At 51.9% G+C, this 19077-nt stretch overlaps 3 protein-coding genes across 5 annotated transcripts; 1 reads left to right on the forward strand and 2 right to left on the reverse strand.

Annotated features, from left to right (window-relative positions):
* Positions 1-1545: 1545 nt before the first annotated feature.
* Positions 1546-7248, reverse strand: CYP27B1 (cytochrome P450 family 27 subfamily B member 1). Its single transcript, XM_060657114.2, has 9 exons — positions 6008-7248; positions 5160-5350; positions 4450-4652; positions 4169-4369; positions 3911-4083; positions 3532-3704; positions 3247-3325; positions 2765-2962; positions 1546-2447 (listed from the first exon to the last, which is right to left on the reverse strand). The coding sequence occupies exons 1-9, from the start codon at positions 6200-6202 to the stop codon at positions 2334-2336; spliced, it is 1527 nt and encodes a 508-aa protein (XP_060513097.1). The 5' UTR covers positions 6203-7248; the 3' UTR covers positions 1546-2333.
* Positions 7249-7361: 113 nt separating this feature from the next.
* METTL1 (methyltransferase 1, tRNA methylguanosine) lies at positions 7362-10999 on the reverse strand. Of its 2 annotated transcripts, none has more exons than XM_060657120.3 (6): positions 10539-10999; positions 9642-9805; positions 8482-8666; positions 8278-8391; positions 8017-8118; positions 7362-7853 (listed from the first exon to the last, which is right to left on the reverse strand). In XM_060657120.3, exons 1-6 carry the CDS (start codon positions 10646-10648, stop codon positions 7698-7700), a joined length of 831 nt encoding a protein of 276 aa, XP_060513103.1. In that variant the 5' UTR covers positions 10649-10999; the 3' UTR covers positions 7362-7697. The 2 variants fall into 2 exon arrangements, with proteins under 2 accessions (XP_060513103.1, XP_060513102.1); XM_060657119.3 differs by having other exon boundaries at positions 10536-10996.
* A 12-nt stretch (positions 11000-11011) lies between these two features.
* Positions 11012-19055, forward strand: EEF1AKMT3 (EEF1A lysine methyltransferase 3). 2 transcript variants are annotated; one of them, XM_078449748.1, is made up of 3 exons: positions 11012-11325; positions 11565-11676; positions 17027-19055. In XM_078449748.1, exons 1-3 carry the CDS (start codon positions 11269-11271, stop codon positions 17416-17418), a joined length of 561 nt encoding a protein of 186 aa, XP_078305874.1. In that variant the 5' UTR covers positions 11012-11268; the 3' UTR covers positions 17419-19055. The 2 variants fall into 2 exon arrangements, with proteins under 2 accessions (XP_078305874.1, XP_060513104.1); XM_060657121.2 differs by having other exon boundaries at positions 11012-11445; positions 17027-19052.
* The last annotated feature ends 22 nt before the right edge of the window (positions 19056-19077 follow it).

A 19077-nucleotide genomic window follows, 5' to 3' on the forward strand; every position in this document is an offset into this window, starting at 1 on the left:
CACCTGGGAAGACAGAAGGGTCAGACTTTCCTGATTTGCTATTCACAAAATAGCTGGTGGGGACCAGAAGGAAGACAGCAAATCAGAGTGACTACTAGTACCTATCCTGGCAAATATGACAGGTAGGTATGACATAGGTGGGGTTTCTTGTGCCAAACCTGGGCTGTTCATGATGATGGCCCTCCTTGGAAGCTTAGACACACCAAAGAACATATACACACAAATACACTCTCTCCAGTTTCATTCTGGGTCCTAAAATTAGGTCAGTTGAGACAGTATGTTTCCCTCCCTTTCAGTACCATTGGAGGTCTTGCTTGGTATGGGGGTTGGGACCAGCAACCAGTATGGTCCTCTCTCCTTCCTTTTTTCCAACTTAAAGAAATTCTAGTCTAGAAAAGGGGTCATGGGACTGCTGCCCTCAAGTGAGCAGTCCTACTTACCCAATGAGGAATGTGGGTGTACAGAGTTCTCATCACTGATTCCAGGGGACAGGGTGTGAGAGGAAGCTGGGCTTTATTCTCCCTCAAAGCTCAGATCTGCTAAAAATCAGGTCACTTAGGTTCAAGTTAAGCTTAGTGATAGAGGAGTGGGGGTGGAGATGGAGAATACAATAGAGAGTTGAGAGGAGGGGCAGTAAAGGCACACAAACCTTAGTCTCTGCACAGTGCCTTGGGTATATTGTGCCCCTCTGTAGATCTTACAAAAATGGATACCCCCAGAAGGCCCAGTAGCAGACAATGTCTGTGGTCAGGTAGCCATGTCTAGGGCAGGGGGCCGATGTGGTAGGGGAGGAGGAGGAAGTGTGAAGTGAAGAAATCTCCATCTCTATCCAGCTAATCGGAATGGAGAGGAGCAGGAAGAAGGGGGGCAAGTCTTGACATGGGGAGGGGAATCTAGGCTACAGAGGGGCTGCTGGGAGTGTGCTGAGAGATTTATTTGTATGGAAGATGAGTTAATCTGTATACATCACAAGGGGAGAACTGTGCCCAGCCTCTCGGGGGGCCAGAGAATGCTGATTCAGGGAAACAGAGGCTCCTTCTGCCCACCCCCCTTCTGCCTCAGTGCCCCAGGGCTTCTGGCCACCCCCACACTCAGGTTTCATCCTGTCTGAATTCATTTCTGTGCATGTACCCCTGTCTTTCTCTGAAGGAAATTAGCTTGGAGCAACTTTTCCAGAGAGGGCAGACATCCTCCAGTCCTGGCAGTCCAGGTTCCAAAAGCACTTCCACCAGAGTCAGTTGCCTCTGGCCATCTCTGCAAATCCTGTGCTCCCCAACCCACTTTTATAGCCTAGCCCTTGCAGGTACTTTTCACCACCACCCCCTTAAATCTCTTCTAGGGAGCCAGACTTAGCTATTCCCTGTACAGACAGAAACGTGTTGGGTTTGTGATGCAAACCACTCTTCCAGGTGTCTAGACCTCCCATTGTTATGGAGGTCACTCCCAGGACCAGAGAAATCAAAGTAGGGGATTTGGTTGAGGGCCTTGCCTCTAGGACTTGTAGGAAGTAGAAGTGGAAGAGAAGTAAATCAAAAGTCAAGGATGAAACATTCGATTCTTTTATTTCAAAACTGTGAATATTGAAAAATTCCACATATGATAGGAAGGTGTAGGCAGGTACAGGCCCAAAGACGTCTCTGTCTGGGAACTAACTGGTGGGACAAGCCAACTCCTAATAGTGATTAGAGAGTCAAGGAGAGTTTTAAAACATCATAAACCAGGTGAGGGCACACTCTCCTTGGTAGGGGCAAGATGAGGAAGGAAGAGAGTAGACAGAGCCTGATAAGCTGCTTATCCCTTCTGCCACATGGTCCAGATTCAATCTGAGAACCTGTATGGAGTCACCCAATCAGGGATAGGCCTTGGCAGGGGATATAAAGACTGAATAAGGTCTCATTCTTCCTCTCAAAGAGCTCACATGCAAGGAGCCAGGTGCAGACCAGATGCACAATCACTTAGCTCACATGGTGATAAGTGCTTAGCCAGCAGCTCCTAAACACTGTAGAAGCCCCAAAAGGGCAGTGGTTGAGTCCTTCCCCAGGCCACCCAACATTATTAGTTAAAATTTGAGTTGGCGCTTGAAGGATACCTATGATATGACCAGAAGAAAGGCTGAGCAGACACAAGGATCATGGTTTTCTCAGGGCCTGATGGGTGAGGCCAATGCCTACTTCACACCTTGGTCAGGGCTGCCTCAAACAGTTTGCTATGGTCCCTTTAACCAGTCTGGTCAGATAGACAGGTTTCAGGGGGAATACATATCTCTTGGTCTTGTGCCTGATAGATCCCTGCAATGAGAGAAAGTGTGATGATGACAGCCTCCATCCACAGGACTATCTGTCCACAAACTGTAGGTTAATGCTCCTCTCCGGTACCAGGACAGTCCGGGTCATGGGTCTGACTGGGGCAGCACCGGGCTCAGGCTGCACCTCAAAGTGGGTCAAGATCTGGAAAGGGGAGGAAGAAGGCTATCAGTATGGGAGGGGTCTACAATGGTGGGTGTGATTGGCAAAGGGCGTTATTAGTGTTAGGTTGGTCGATGTTGAAATGGCACCTGTGGTCAGTAGAGAATTTCTTGGTTAATGAGGGTGAGGGATTATGGCAGGGAAAAAGATAGTCTAAATACCTTTGCTCACCTTCTAGATCTATAACAGGATTGCGATATTTCAGAGGATTAGGTTTACCAAGTCATATATTTTGCTATGCTTGTCAGAAGAGTTCATGGCTTTAGAGGGTTAGAGTCTCTCATGTCTAGATCACTCACCTGAGCCAAAGCCATTTGCAGTTCAAGCTCTGCGAGGCGTCTCCCCATGCAGCTGCGTTTGCCAAAGCCAAAGGGAAGAGATGCGAATGGGTGGGGGGCTGGACCTTCCCCCAGCCAGCGAGCTGGACGAAAAGAATTTGGCTCTGGGAACTGGGCAGGATCCCTTGAAGTGGCATAATGACACAGTGTGACCAGCGTCTGGTGGGAAAGGAACATAAACTTGTCAGTTTGGGCCCATGAATGCAGGGAGGGACATGGAAAAGAGGATACATGGATTGGAGCAAAGGCAGGCTCTGGTTGGTTATGGTGAAGTTTTCTGGGGCTACTTTTGGAATGATTTCTCCACTGTCCCATTTTATCCTAGAGAGAGGCATTCAGGCCAAAGGGAGGGTGAAGGGCTTATGTGGAATGTTTGAGAAGAGGACGGGGCCCAAGAGAGTGAGGGGATGGCTTAGCAAAAGGGATCCATAGGCTCTACTCACATTTTTGGGGATAATATAGTCACCCACACAAATGTCTTTGTCTGGGACACGGGAATTTCCAGGCACCACAGGGTATAGTCTGGATTGCAGAGCCAGAGGGAAACAGCAAGGTGAGGCCAGGACTTGTAGCCTCCCTCTCATCCCTCAGCCCACAACGTCCAAACCCATTCTTGGCCAGGAGTAGAGTACCATTTTCCTCTGCTCTCTCTCCCTACTCCCACTCACTATCTGCTTCCCCAGGCCTTCCCAGCATTTTCTCTAGCTCCTCCTGTCCTGTTCCCTCACCTTAGCACTTCCTTGACCACCGCCTTCAGCAGGGGTAGCTGGGATAGAGCAGTAGCTGAAGGATGGGCATTGGAGCCAGGGCCCAGGGCAGCTGTGATCTCAGAGTGGAGTGCTGTCTGGACTTCTGGGTGCCGAGAGAGTTCATATAGAGCCCAGGAGAGTGTATTGGATACCTGAGAGGACAGGTGAGAGCATCAGAGGCGTTACGAGTGGAGACCCAGTGAAGAGGGCAGAATATGAAGTAGTCTGGAGCTCAGGAGGTGTTAAGCCAAGCTGGCCTAAAGGGCCATAGTGGATCCCCTGCAGCAGCAGGGTGGCCCCTGAAACTGGAGAGGATAAGCTCTGGAAGTTGGGCTCCCAACAGGGAGGAGAACCTCACTGTGTCCACTCCGGCCAGTAGCAGCTCTGTCACATTGCCCAGGATGGACGGGGCAGGCAACTCTTCCTGGAACAGGAAGTAGGTCAGGTGTGCCCCAGATCCCACGTCCTCCTCAGGCTTTCCCTTGCTCCTCAAGGCTACCTCGGCCTCTCGCCGCTCCACGTGCTGCTGGGCTGTGTGGGGAGAAGGTACAGGGGTGCCTCACCATCCCCGAACAGCTTTATGTTCCCCTATCCTCACTTCATTTCCATGCCTTACCAAATGCAAACATGTGGTCCCAGTCTCGGCAGAGGCGGCCCCAGGGTCCGGGCACGAGGCGGTGAAGCCAGCTAGGCATCGCCATGGTCAGCAGCGTGGACACAAATACCGATCCCACCGCGCGGATGAAGGTCTCTGTGTCTGGAGGCACTTCGGCCTCCAGGCAGCCCAGGCGTGAACCCAGGAGCACGGCGGCTATCCCTGGGCGCGAGGGGGCGCTGTCAGGGCACTGAGAAGCCCAGGCGGGTGCCTCCTACACTTGCCCCTGCCTTGGGACTCACCTTCTAGTCCAAACTTGTAAAACTCTCCTGCCACATCCCGAACCAGAGCGGGCGGCCCAGCGCCGCGTCCCCGCTGGCGCCGAAGACGCCGCACAAGGTCATGGACCACGTCGTCTAGGGTTCCGGCGTAGCGGGCGGCAGCTTGAGGCCGGAGGAGCAGCGGGGCCAGGAGGCTGCGGAGCCTCTGCCATTCTTCGCCTTCCCTACGGGTGTGCAGAGAGGGGGCGCATCAGAGCGGATGGGGGTGTGTGGGGGTGGTTGGACGGAGCTGGCTGCAGCGAAGATGGAGCGTGTTCGGCCGGGGTGGCCAGAAAGAGACTGCCGCCGCTCCCCTGGGGTACCAAAACCTGCCCCTGCCTGTGCCCGCTTTCCATTCCCCTACTTCGTTACTCATTTCCTGCCCCGGAGGGGCCTGGGTTCCTGGGTAACTTGAGTCACAGAATCTGACATTCCACCTAGGTCCTGGTACCTTCGCCCCTTCGGCGGATTCCCAGGCTTTTGGCTTCAAAAGACAAAGAGATGGGCGGTGGGGCAAGGGCGGGGCTTTACCTGAGCTTGAGCGAAAATGGCAGGGGTGGGAAGCCCCATTTACCAGAAGGTTGAGGGAAAAGGCCGACCTCCCTCCACACCCCGAGACAGACTGTCTCCAGACCAGCCACAGGAGAGGGGCGCAGCAGGACGTTTGGGCTTTGAGGCCAGAGAGGACTCACGCGGTGAGCAGTCCGCAAGCCCGCTGGCGGCGGCGACGGTGCTCTGCCCAGGGTGAGAAGCTGCAGCGCTCGGGCCGGGGACCCTCCTGTCGCAAGAGCTGCTCGATGAGTGTAGGGGCCGCCACGTACACAGTGCGCACCTTCCCGAAGCTGGCCAACCACACGGGACCGAAGCGCGCGACGCCCTGCACCTGGGAGAAGGGGAGGCGGACACTGGAGACGTGGGCCGCCGGCATCCAGCTCGGTCCGTACCAACTCCAAGGGTGTTCGCTGGGCTGTGCAAGGGGGGGCTTCAGTCTCTTCACGAGCTCCCAGCTGGTATGTAGCCCTGACGCTTCAAACCTCTCCTCCTTCTCTTTTCCTCGCTTCACATCCCTAGGAAGTTTGAGTGTGATGGGCACGACGGAGGAACTTTGCACAAAGCGGACGGACATTCAGGTTCTCTCTTAGGTCGCCCGGGGTAAACCGAGGCGGAGAGATCCCAAAGGTTCCTCACGTGGACTCTCTCTGGACGAGCCCCCAGCGACTAAATAGGAGAGCCTGTAGCTTTAAGCTGGAAACGCGGCTAAGGTACTGTGCGTTTCTGCCTCCCGAGCACTTGTTCTGGACTTAACTCGGCCCCAACTTCTACAGAGCAAGAAGGCGCTTTTTGAGCGCACTCTTCTGCTGGGTATAGGGATGGACTCCGAGCAGGTCAAGCCACTGCCGGCAGCCCCAATTTCTCTATAGTTCATGGGCATCTGTTCTCACTGGACCTCTTCCTACTTTCTGCACTAGTCTGTCCTTTCTAGCGTCGTCAAAGCCAATTTCTCCAGCATTAATTTCCAGGAACAATGTCCCCCCTCTACCTGCAGCTCGTGTAGCCGCGACAGACCTCCCTTGCAGAAAAGTTCAGCAAGGAAGACCGGCGTGGATGGGCCTGGGATGTCCGCCAAGCTCCTGGGCGCGGAGTCGGAGCCTCTGGAACCCAGTGAGGCGCTCAGCTTGGGAGCACGGTGGACGCGATGAAACACTCTGGAGGCGAGCTTGAGAGTCTGGGTCATGGTCTGGTTCAGGGAGCCCGTGAAAGAAAGCGCTTTTCCCAAGCACCTAGCTTTCTTGTTTGAACCCCTATTTAAGCTTTGGGAGGGATAGTGGTGACGCCCCCTCTTCAAGCTCCTCAGCCAATCTCCTCCCCTGAGTGGTCAAGTTGGGGATTGGGGATTAATACCCAGGAACAGTAGGCGGAGCTGGAGTTGCCTGGCAGCTCTCTTGGGTCTCATGTTGCAATGACCCTCTTGGGAGGTGAGGCCTGCCTTAGTTTCCCCTTCTGGGCTGGTGCCCCAACCCAGCAGCCTGAAGATCTCTTCCTGGGAAAGGCTATTTGGTGAGGTTTAGGATACCGAGGTACAGGGTCAGCCCCTAGTATTCCCACGTCCCCAGGGAGCCAGGCCCCCTTGGGCCCATCCTCAGGAATTCCCCGTCCTCCAGCTCCTTCCGGACTACTGTAGCTGTCTCCACAGTCTTGGCTTCTGGGGCTGCACCTTTTCTGGATATAAGCAGAACTTTCCCACACTACCACATCTCTCCCTCCCCCCTCCCATACCTGACTCTGGGCAGAGGGTGGGTGAGTTAATGGCTTAAAGTGGCTCCAGGAGCCTTCATCTTTGTTCCTCAGGAGGAAGGGGGTGGTGTTTTAGGTCAACAAACTCTGTCCTTCCAGCCATGGGAGTCTGGGGCTTGACGAGCAGAAACAAAGGAACTTTTGCAAGTTAGAAAAGTTCAGAGATTTCTCTGGGCTCCTGGATGGAGCAAGGGCTAAGTGTTTGCTCTGAACCTCCAGCTGACTCAGTCCTCTTTGGGGGGGGATTTCTAGTCAGCAGCTGATTTTCACTTTTAGCCTCAGAAGCCAGCATAGTTTAGTTCTCTGCTCCTCACTCCCCCACCCTGCCCCTACTGGGATCTGTGCCAGTCAGTTAGCTCTGAAGTTCTGGAACCGAAGGTCAACATGAAAAAGGAGAGGGTCTCTGTGCCCCCCGCCCTGACTCTCCTGAGACAGCAACAATAAAGGCAGCAGATTCCTCAGGTCAAGTCTCAGGCAGGGAGAGGATGGGGGAATGGGAGAAGGCACGGGACACACGCTCTGGTCTTTCCTGAGAAATAGCAACCCACGTATACATGTTATCCCCAGGACTGCAAAGTAACACAAGTGGACAGGCGATCTGAGTCTAGCAAGCAGTTTAGATGGACAGTGGAGAATTCCATTCATCACTCCAGCTGAGAAGGAGAGATCCCAGAAGGAGAAGGAAGTGCTAAGGGAGAGCAAGACCCCACATCCTTCCAAACATCCCTTCTGGTTCAAGGTCTTTTGACCTTCCTAGTCAGTTTCTTTTGCTTTCTGCTGGTGGTAGAGGGGCAACAAGGTGAGGTCAGGGGTAGTTGTGAATCCCAGGTTTCTGCCCTGGGCAGTTTCCCAACTTCTTTGAAAGACTGTCGCCTCTTGGTCCTGGCAGTCTCAGCTCGGAAGGTCCAGGGGTCAAGCTAAGGCAAGGTAAGCAGTCAGTGGCCAAGAGAGGGGGGATTAGGAGTCACTGTCTGGAGGGTGGGATCCTGTATTCTTCGGAAGATGGCTGGGAAATTCTTGCCTCCATTGCGTAAGACTTTCTTTCCCTCTTCGGTTGAGGTGCCCAGGTGTCCCACAATGGGGTCTTCAGTCTGGGAAAAGGAAGAATCCAATAAATCCTTGCCCACCTTTCAGGTTGCCCCTGGCCCTGAGACTCCTATCTCATCCCCCTGGCACTGAGCTGGGTTCAAAGACTACAGAACCACTCTGGAAAAGGCCTGCATCTTTGCCATTTCCTTTAGGCCCCCTACTTACCAGTTCCTCCAGAGGCACACGCTCAAACAGGGGGTGCCTTTCAAAATGGGTACACATCCAGTCGTGTAGCTCCAGCACATCCGTTATGGTATACACCAGCCCCTGCACAGGCAAAATCACTCTAGACAGGGGGCTGCATGCAATTGAGCGGGGAGCTGATGGGAGAGGTGGTGTGAGTCCTACATGCACCCCCACTGAATCCTTAGTGGAAGGTCTCTGAATAGGCCACTCACCCCACCCTCCCTCCTACTCCCGACTCACCCCGACTCTAAGCACGTAGGCATATTCTGCCAGCAGTGTGGGACTGATGATTCGCCACTTGTGCTTCGTCCGCTTGAAATGTGGGTCAGGGAAGAGGAAGAACATCTTTGTCAGCTGTGAGACAGACATGCATCGACAGGGTTGAAAACCTGGCCTCCGTGCCTCACCTGCCTACCAACCTAACCCATGGGGGCCCCTCCCCACCTGGCCCTTGCGGAAGAAGTTAGGAAGATGTTTCATGGCATTGCTACGGAGACAGGCGATGTTCTGGAAGCCACCTCCAGGAGCTGCTCGTAGGGCCCGAATCCGGTCCTGTACATAGTCTGAGACTTTCACCCGGATCTCCAGACCCAGAATCAGTGTGTCTGGGAACAATGGTGATAGTTCCACTGGGCACAGAAATAAGAATGGAATCGTCAACCTCATACTGGTTTTCATACACTGGTTTCCATACACCTCATACATGTGCAGGGTTTTCACACACTGTCTCATTTAATCCTCGTAACACTCTGTGGTAAATTGTGAAGATGACAAAACTGAGGGTCAGAAATGCCCAAGATCTTAGAGCTAAGAAGAGGCAGAACTGGAACTTGAACCAAGGTTTTCTGCCACCAAGTACCATGCTTTTCCTCTCTCTGTCATGCTGTTACCTCTATGGGAAGAACTAAAAATAGGGATGCCTGGGTGGCTCAGTCGGTTAAGCATCCAACTTTGGCTCAGGTCATGATCTCACGGTTCATGGGTTCGGGCCTGGCATCAGGCTCTGTGACACAGAGCCTGGAGCGTGTTTTGGATTCTGTGTCTTTCTCTCCCTCCTCTGCTCACACTCTCTGTCTCTCTCTCAAAATAAATAAATAAACGTTAAAAATAAAAATAGAGAAGTGGCCGGGCATGCACGACTGGGACGATACAGACAATACAAGAGTAACCTGAAAACATGGGAGTAGAGCAGAAAGAATGAGTTCTGGTGAATAAGGGGGGAGGGGAGGAAGAGTGGTGGAATCCCTGAGAAAGACAGTTCAGGATCACTGGCCACAGTGACTAATCTCTGACGCTTGTGCTGACCAGCTCACTGACCCGGCACCTTGCAGGTGAAGTGGCTCAAGTAGGGAGTGAGGCCGGGGTGGGGCCAGACAGGACAACAACCCAAGTTCTAAGAAGCATTTGAGACAACACCCTCCCTTCTCCAGGGCAAAGGCCACAGACCCCGAGTACAGGGAAGGTAGAGGCTCTCCACACTGATGTCACAGCACTGGTGTCTGGTCCGAAGGGGAAAGGCCAACTATGGCCCCCACCAAACCTGCTGAGGTAGCAGAACCCAGGCATTGCCTCTCCTTGCCCTAGAGAAAAGGCCAGAATATTACCTAACAGGCCACCATAGCCACAGCCTATGTCTGCAAACTCTACTTGGGCCGGAGCTCTCTCTTCATTCTTATCCTTTGGGTCATCATGGCTCTTATTTTGAGTCAGTGGAGTGAAGAACTCTGGGTATAGCTCAGACCAGTCCATATCCTCTGGCTTCACAGGGCTATTGGAGAGAAGACAGGAGAGACATGAGAAGGTGGGTCATGCCATTGCAGAAATGGTACTACATGTGTGTGGGCGAATATGTAAGGGTGGGAGGTAAATGGAAAGAGCATTTCTCAAAAATTCTGTTAACAGTGGGCCCTGTGGTCTCTAGGAGACACAATGGAAACCACCCTTAACCCCCAGTGTGAATCATAGGCCCATCATGAGGCTCATGATTGCTGACCTGTCCATCCTCCACTTCTAGGAGTTGATGTGACTCCGGTCAGGCAGCTCTCCTTTCTGGGGCACAAGTTCCCCTTCCCCCGGAGACTGACTGACTAAGGCACTGGGACCTTACTCTTTTTTATGTGCTTTGTGGTAAGAGGACAGAGTAAGGGGTGGGCGGGATTCATGTATACGTTTGTCTTTTTATTAAATCCGATCAACGAAACCGAAAGATGGAAACGCTATTCTGCCTGCATCACTCCAGTCTCAGCAAGTTACTCTCTCTCCCCAGACTTGGGCCGCCACTGAGACTACCGCCAGAAGCCACGCCCCCTCCCAACCCTCCAACTCCGCCCCCGCCAAATCTCCGCGTCCCACCCCTAAAGCTGACGTCACTCTGCCTATTATCCCTTGTCTGAGACCCTGCTGACCGTCCCAGCACAGTAGTCTTTCCCGGCTGCTGCGAGCTGCTGCGAGCATTCCTCCCTCCTTTGCCTCCCGCTGCTCCCGTCCCCCTCACTCACTACCGCAGCGTGTGGTCTGCCATGGGGTTGGAGTGAGCACGTTGCCGATAGTAGCGCTTCTGGGGCTGCGGGGCCTCGGCTCCTGCCGCGTCCCCAGTCTCGGCTCCCGCCATGATCCCGGCTCCGGGTTACTCCACTGAACCCACGTGGAGACCAAGGCCCGAGTCGCACGATAATGACACAGTCAGGCAGGTTGTGAGCAGACCCCGCCTTTTAAAGACCCAGAGTGAATTCGGTGGCCCTCGGCGCGGAGGGCCGGAGGGGGTCAGAGCCCGAGGGCGCCTTTGAGGCACCGGTCTCCTGCTGGGCTGGCAAGGCTTGACTTGGCACCTTGCCTCTTTGCTTAGCCCGCTTCTGCGTGGTCTGGGTTACCATCCTAGTTGCAGGCACCTATGCACCCCGCAAGTGAGAGGGGTCCCAGGACCCCGCTTCCTACACAATTGATCCTCGCTCCACCGCCCCCACCCCGTACCCGGGTCTCGGACCAGTCCGCCAGGGCCTGCCCCCCGTGGTTCGACGTGGGCCCCGTCGGGTGTCTGCTGGGGACCGGAGCGGGAGGGGCAGCTCCTCATCCCACCTCCAGGAAGTCAAAGTGCAGGAGGGAGGGCGGACTCGGGGAGGCGGGGCTCGGTGCCACCGAGGAGCCGAGTGGACCCGCAGCCCCCCACCCCTACCCCGCCTCAGATCCGGGATCCCAGAGCTGGACGCGGTGTCCGCGCGCTCTCTCGGCCAGATGGCGGACCCCCGCGCAGATCCTGAATCAGAGTCCGAATCCGTGTTCCCGAGGGAGGTGGGGCTCTTTGCCGACTCTTACTCGGAGAAGAGCAGCTTCTCTTTCTGTGGGCACGTGCTGAGCATCACACAGAACTTCGGCTCCCGCCTTGGAGTGGCCGCGCGAGTGTGGGACGCGGTGAGGAGTGGGCGGCTCTGGACGAGGGTCCCAGGGAGGTCCAGATCCCCGACTCCCCCTCTCCCATATGGAGCCGTCCCCGCAACAGTTTTTTTCTCTCTCCCCTTTTTCCCCCGTAGGCTCTGAGCCTGTGCAACTATTTCGAAAGTCAAAATGTGGATTTCCGAGGCAAGAAAGTGATCGAACTGGGCGCGGGGACGGGCATCGTGGGGATCTTGGCTGCGCTGCAGGGTGCGTGAACTTCGTGGCAGGAGGGAGTGGCGGGGACTGGGTGGTGGAGGAATAGTCACTCCCTGGATTCTTGGGAGAAGGGAGTGGTTTGCAACCAGATCAGTCTCTTTTTAGCACAGTGTGTGTGTGTGTGTGTGTGTGTGTGTGCGTGCGCGCGCGCGCGCGCCAGAGAAAGCACCCAGGGTAGTTGATTTGGGGGCCGGAAATAAAAATCGGGCAGGCTTTAGAGGAAGGAGTTGTTTCCACCTTTTTGCTCTTTGTGCTTTCGTGGACAATGCTGTCACTTAAAACCGCCTTTGCGGTTTTTGTCAAAATGCATATGTGGGGGGGGGGGACTCTGTAGGGGGAGCAATCTGCATGTATTAAACCTCAGGAGTGCTTTATAATTTTATCATGAATATATTTTAGATTTGTAAGGCTTTGACTGCTTGAGAGAAATAAGCTTGAGTTTCTGAGGGTTAGGGTGTGTTTTGTGGGAAGTGGGGTAGGAATTAGGCACCACAGACTTGGGAAAGGAAAAGGGAAGGGAAGTTTTGCTTCACTTTTGTCAAGAACCCGAAACTACAAAGGAAACATTTCCTTAATTTATAATCTAACGGACAGGCAAAACCTCACACCCAACACACTCATTTAAAACACTTATGATGTCAATGCAAATTTCTTCGTTCATGGGAATACAACTAGGTCACTTTCAGGGAGGTCTTCCCAGAGGCAGGCATTCATTCTTCTCTTCACTCAATCAGTATGTACTTGGAGTCTTCTATGTTCCAAGAATCATGCCAGGTATTGGGATACAACAGTGAGTAAGACAGATTTCCTGTTCCTGAAGAGCTTATGGTCTAGTGGGGAAGGTAGAGGAAGATGTTCCAGTACTGGAATTATGGTGATGTATGCACAGAGCCAGTGGGCATGCTCTGGCTATGTCTCCCTTGACTCCCTGGGAATTCATCAAGGGAAAGCTCTGTCCAATGAGAAGGTGAACAGTGTGAACACAGCAGGCTCAGAAAGAACCAAGGGAGTGTTAAGAGCAATTTTCCACAACGGATGAGCAGACGAGAGGTGTGCAGTTATGCTAAAATGGGAGAAAAGTGTGGAATATGGATGGGAACACCTGTTTCTATATGCTCGAAGACTGGCTTCACCTCCTTTGCCCCTGATTCAGCTGCCAAGTAAGAAATCCGGGTGTCATCTTGTCCCTTGCCCTCTCCCACTCACATCCCTGCAATCAGTCAATCCTGGGGGTCATATGTCCTTAATATTTCCCCTACTGTCTGCTCCTCTTCCTCCCATCTCTAGTTCAGGCCACTTCCCTGGGTTTTCACAAGTGTCTTCCAGCTTTCCCCTGGGAAGTTTAGCATGCCTAAATTAGATCTTGTGATCCTCCTGAACCCAGGCTTCCCCATCCCAGTTAATCAAACCATCATCTCCCCAGTGGGAAACCTAGACATCACCTTTGACATGCATGCCCCTTTTTCTCACCCCCATATCCATTACTCAACTCCTACTGATTTTATGTCCTAAAAGCCTCTTGAACTTCATGTTTTTCCATCGACACTGATGGTTCCTCAGTCCATGCCTCCACCGTCACTTGCTTGGATTACTACATTTAGTCAAACTTGTCTTTCTGCTTTGAATCCTTGCCCCCACCTAGACCTCTGCCCACTCTACCCAGCAGTCAGAGTGATCTCTTCAAGAATGCAGTTGTACTTACCTTTCACCTCCATCTTTCAATGACTTCTTGTTCTTTCAAGATCAAACCAACACCTGTAGCATGGCCTCCAAGGTCCTGCCTCCCTCTCTGGACTCTTTTTGTGCCCTCCCTCCCTTCTTGTACTCCTCGTGCTACATCTTGGCCTTCTGTCTGTGCCTCAAGTCCATCTTGATGTTCCCATCCTTGGAGCCTTCACACAGACTACGCTCTGTCTGCAGTGCTTGGATCACCTGGTTAATTCATACTCATCCTTCAATGCTCAGCTCAAACATCCCTTCCAAGGGAAGGCCTCTTTGATATCCCCACCTCCAGGCTAAGGTGGGCCCTCGTAGCGTATACACAACTGTGCTGACTGGTTTCATTTTAAATTTATTGTTATTAACCTCAGGTGAGTCCTTACCTGCCACCCAGCTAGTCTATTACACTTCCCTTGCTTACCTTTTCGCCTTCAAACCTGCCAATGCCTCCTCCCCCGTCTTCACCCTCAGCTGATGACTTTCTTGCCCATCTCTTCTGATTGCTTCTATTTTCTCATAGAAAATGTCCACATGTTCTTATCACAACGTCTCCTCACCTGTCTATATCTTTTTTAAGGGTTGCCTTCTCCCCTGTTACCATGGATGAACACATTGTGCCCCTAGTTAAGGTCAAGCCCTCCACTTCTCACAAGACCCCGAAACTTCTCATCTGCTCAAAGACATTGTTCCAGCAAACCTCCTCCCCACTCCCAGTCCCCCTGCATTATCAGTTTTTCCTTGTCTCTGGAACATTCTATGTGTGTGTGTGTATGCATGCATACACATCTATATCTATATCTATCTATCTATCTATCTATATGGTATATTTTCTCCTATCTCAGAAGGAAACTGTTGGTTGTCCATATTCCTTCAGTTACCACCTCATTTCTTTGTTCTGCTTACAACAAAACTCCTCAAAAGAGTTACTTGTCATTGTCTGTAGTACCTGTCTTACTATTCTTCCCTCCATCTGTTCCACACTTCCACCCCCAGTTGCAGGAGTCAAGGTTGTGAGTTTCATTTCCAACTTTATTTCCAACCAGAGTCGGCCATGAAAACCACCTTACTTGACTTTGCAGCATATGACTGCCCTTCCTCCTTGAGATGCTTCCTTTTGTTTCTAGAGTACCACACCTCTGCCTTCTGCTTACCTTACTGGCACTCTTTTCCAATCTCCTTTGGTTTCTTTTTATCTTGACAAATGGAAGTTTGAGTGTCCCAGGGCTCAGGAGCAGTCCTTTGACCCCTTCTGTTTTCAGTCTACACTCACTCCTGAGCAATCCCATCACCTCATGGGTTTAAATAACCTTTCTGTGCTGATGACTCTATAATTCCCTCCTTTCCATCTCCAGACTTGTTTATAGAACCTCCTGCCTACTGATATCTTCATGTGGTTGTCTGGGGGGGCATCTCATGCTTAGTGTGTTCAGAAAGGAACCCATGATCTTCATGTCTGGTCCTGCTCCTCCTACAGCCTTCCTTCTCTGAGTACATAGCAATTCGGTCTTCTAGCCAGTCAGGTCAAACATCTTGGACCCGTCCTCAACTTCTGTCTCTCTCTCTGTAGTATTTCGTATCCAATCTGTCAGCAAATCCTGTTGACTGTACCTTCAAAATCATTCAGGATCTGACCACTTCTTAGATGTTGCTATTGCCCTGGTTTAAACCACCATCACCTCTCACCTGGGTCACTGTAGCTGCCTCCTAACTGGTCTCTGGTTCTGGCCTTACCCCTCTGTGGTCCTTTCTCATCATAGCAGCTAGAGTGATCCTTTTAAAAGATATTTATTTTTAATGCTTATTTCTTTTTTGAGAGAGAGATACCATAAGCAGGGGAGGGGCAGAGAGAGAGAGAGAGAGAGAGAGAGAGAGAGAGAGGGAGACACAATCTGAAACAGGTTCAATCTGTGCTGACAGTTCAGAGCCTGATGCGGGGCTCGAACTCATGGACCGCGAGATCGTGACCTGAGCTGATTTCGGATGCTTAACCAACTGAGCCACCCGGGCACCCCCAGAGTGATCCTTTTATTTTTATTTTTTTTAAATTTTTTTTTCAACGTTTTTTATTTATTTTTGGGACAGAGAGAGACATAGCATGAACGGGGGAGGGGCAGAGAGAGAGGGAGACACAGAATCAGAAACAGGCTCCAGGCTCCGAGCCATCAGCCCAGAGCCTGACGCGGGGCTCGAACTCATGGACCGTGAGATCGTGACCTGGCTGAAGTCGGACGCTTAACCGACTGCGCCACCCAGGCGCCCCCAGAGTGATCCTTTTAAAGCTGAAGTCAGTTTATGCCATTCTTCCACTTAAAATTCTCCAATAGCTTCCTGTCTCAGTAAATGCCAAATTTCTCACAGCCTCCTTACAAGGCCCTGGTGAGGATCTGACCCATGCTTTCCTCCTCAACTACTCTGCTCCAGCCACCGGCCTTCCTGTGGACACACTTCTGGTGCAAGGTCTTTGCACTTGCCAGTCCCTCATTTAGCCTGAGAGGTCCACATGGTTTGCTCCATCATTTCCTTCAGGTCTTTGCCCAAACATAATCTGTGTAGTGAGGCTTTTCCTAACCACTCAATTTAAAATCACACTCCCTGCCCCCTCCCATAAGCAGTTCTCCCCTTTCTCTGCTTAACGCTTCACCATAGCGCCTATTACCATTTGATGAACAGTGTCATTCCTTTTACTTGTTTCGTTCATTGTCCACTTTTTGCCACTAGACCATAATTCCCATGAGCGGAGGGATTCTTGGCTGATTGGTTCACTGCTGTATTCTCAGCACCTGGCATATAGGCACCTAACAAATATTAACGAAGAAAGGAATCCTTAGTACTTCCTGTTCTGTAACAGTCATCATGATCATGGTTAGTTTTGCAGTACCTAGTGTAAAATAAAACTCAAAACCTCTGAAATAAAACCCAAGGAAGGCTGAGGTTTTATCTTGCGCACCACTATACTGCCAGAACTTAGTGGGTGCTCGATACCTGTTATTTCTTGCATGAATGAAGATTTCTGAAGTGCTAATCTGATTATCTTCACTCTCTGCCTCTACCTATAAAACCCACCACCCTCAGGATCAAGCCTGAGTCTCTTCAGCATGTCGTCATTATTCTCTTGTCTTGACACTTTTCTCCTCCCTTCCACATGCCCTAAGATTCAGCCTTCCTTGAATATGCATGCCTCTCACCACCAGGCCTTTGTACTTTCTGTTCTCTGCTTGGAAGGCTCCACCTGACTAACTAACTCCTACTTGTTCTTTAAGGCTTGCTGAGATCAAGCTTCTGGGAAGCTTTTCCCGACCCATGAAGTTTGGTTTCGGTCAGTAGAGGCTGGGTGCGCAGCCCATGTCCAGCTTGGTCCTGCCCAGGCTTCTGCTGACAGCTGATTGTTGTGTGTTGGGCAGAGAGGTTGAAGATTAGCTCAGAGGGAACGCTGATGTTATAGAATGTAATGAGAGCGGCAGTGGGTGAGATGGAGGTGAGGGTAACTAAAAGCCAAAATGTTCACTTTGGGCTGTCAAGACACTGTCCTCTAGGCCCTGAGGTCTCTGGATCTTCTGGGCAGGAGCCAAGACCCCTCGATTGGTCCCTCTGACTTGCATTTCTCCTCCTTCCTCTCTCTCAGGGGGGGATGTTACCATCACTGACCTGCCCCTGGCCCTAGAGCAGATCCGGGGCAACGTCCAGGCCAATGTGCCGGCTGGAGGCCGGGCCCAGGTCCGCGCCTTGTCCTGGGGGATTGACCAGCATGTCTTCCCCGGAGACTATGACCTGGTGCTGGGGGCCGATATCGTGTACCTGGAGCCCACCTTCCCGCTGCTGCTGGGCACCCTTCAGCACCTATGCGGGCCCCATGGCACCATCTATCTGGCCTCCAAGATGAGAGAGGAGCACGGGACAGAGAGCTTCTTTCAGCATCTCCTCCCCCAGCATTTCCAACTGGAGCTGGCCCAGCGGGATGAGGATGAAAATGTCAACATCTATAGGGCCAGGCACAGGGAACCAAGACCTGCTTGACATCACCCTTCTGTTCCTCTGAACCCCTTGTCCTAAGAAAGAAACTGCCATATCTCCAAAGCCATAAACACAAGGAAGAAAAGTATGGGTTTCCCTCACCTCTCTCTTTCCTCCTTTTTTGGCCCCCCCGCCCCCCAGATGCTCTTAGGCAAGCGCAGGAAGGTGCCTGCTTGCTAGGAGTCTCAGAGCCCTAACAGCACTGGGTTAGAGCACAAAGGAAGTCCCCAGCTCTTGTTCTCAGAGGAGGAAGATAGGAAGGTGTCCAGGATTTCTAGGGGCAGGGGAGGCAAATGGGAGGTGAGAGCAGTGGCTGCAGAGAGACTGTCACTGAACCTTTCTGCTCCTGCTCCAGGCGGATGGATTCCAGATTCTAATGGAATTTCTTTTAAAGGGAAAGAAGATCATTTCTGCATCCAAAGAACTCTGGCTTTTGCTGGGGTGGGGGTGGGCGCTAGGAAGGAAGAAGCCTCAGACCAGCCACTTCTTGCTTCTAGAGTCTGGTGGGACCATGGCCCTAACTGGGTCAAGTCCTCCCTGCCCTGAAGCCAGGGATAGGCAGCAAAGTTGTCCTTTGGACTCTAGCTTCTTTCATCTATTTTTGAGCTAGAGCCCTGACCACTAAGTACTAGGTTCTTCTCATCTTTGATTTTTCTTTAGGTTTCCAAGTGCTGTCGGTCCTTCCTTCCCAGCATGTTTTGTCTTCACCTCTATTCTCTCCCTGCTGCGGTGTCTCTGCTTGGGGCTCTCTTTACATACTCCTTGGGCCACATAACACCTCCTCCGGCCTCCTGGCCTTCATTCTCTCCCCTTCAAGCCATTTATCAAACTCTTGTGATCTTCCAAAATCAGCTGTGACTGGCTTCTGCTGCCTACAGCAAGAATAAGCGCCTTGGCTTGGTGCTCAGTCTATCCTGTGTGACCCCAAACCACCCTTCCATTGCATTTTCAACTGGTTTCCTACATGTACTGCAACCCCTGGGCAAATTACAGATGTCTACTCTGTTCCCTAAATCCACACCCAAACTTCCTGCTTTCTTCATTCTTTTTGATGATTCCCTGCCTGGAAGGGCTATTTCTACCTGTCAAAATCTTTATTACTCTTAGCCTCTTTCCTGAAAAAAAGATTTTACTGAGCCTCTTGTTTGGATGTGATTTCTTTCTCTCTAGAGACCCTGTCACTGTTCCTCTTATGGGTATGTCTTGGGTGGTCATTGGTACCGGTTCCCTATTTTCTCGCCATTAGATTACCTTGGAGGGTAGGGCTGGGGTTTACTCCTCTCTAATTCCGTGAAGCGTAGCACACCTCGCGGCATACGGTAGATGTTCAACAACTATTTTGCTCATTCAACAAGCATTCACAGGGTTTGTTGAAGGGACTCCACCCCTACCTCCTCCCTAGGCCACCTTGGCCAAATTTCTGAACCCACCCGCCTACCTTGCAGTTTGTCGTGTCTTAAATATATAATGACTGTGAAAGATGAATGTAAATAAAGAAGCATAAAGTGTTGCCGCATGTCTTGGATTGTTATTTTGCGACGACTTTGTCTCACGGTTTGCGTTATTTTCACCGAGAGCGGGGAGGGGGGGCGCGGTAATTTCCTTGCGAAATGCAGTTGCGGAAAGTGAAGCCGAGTTGACGAGCGTGCCCACCCCCGGTCA

Source organism: Panthera onca, chromosome B4, assembly GCF_046562875.1.
Source record: "Panthera onca isolate mPanOnc1 chromosome B4, mPanOnc1 haplotype 2, whole genome shotgun sequence".
Classification (NCBI taxonomy): domain Eukaryota; kingdom Metazoa; phylum Chordata; class Mammalia; order Carnivora; family Felidae; genus Panthera; species Panthera onca.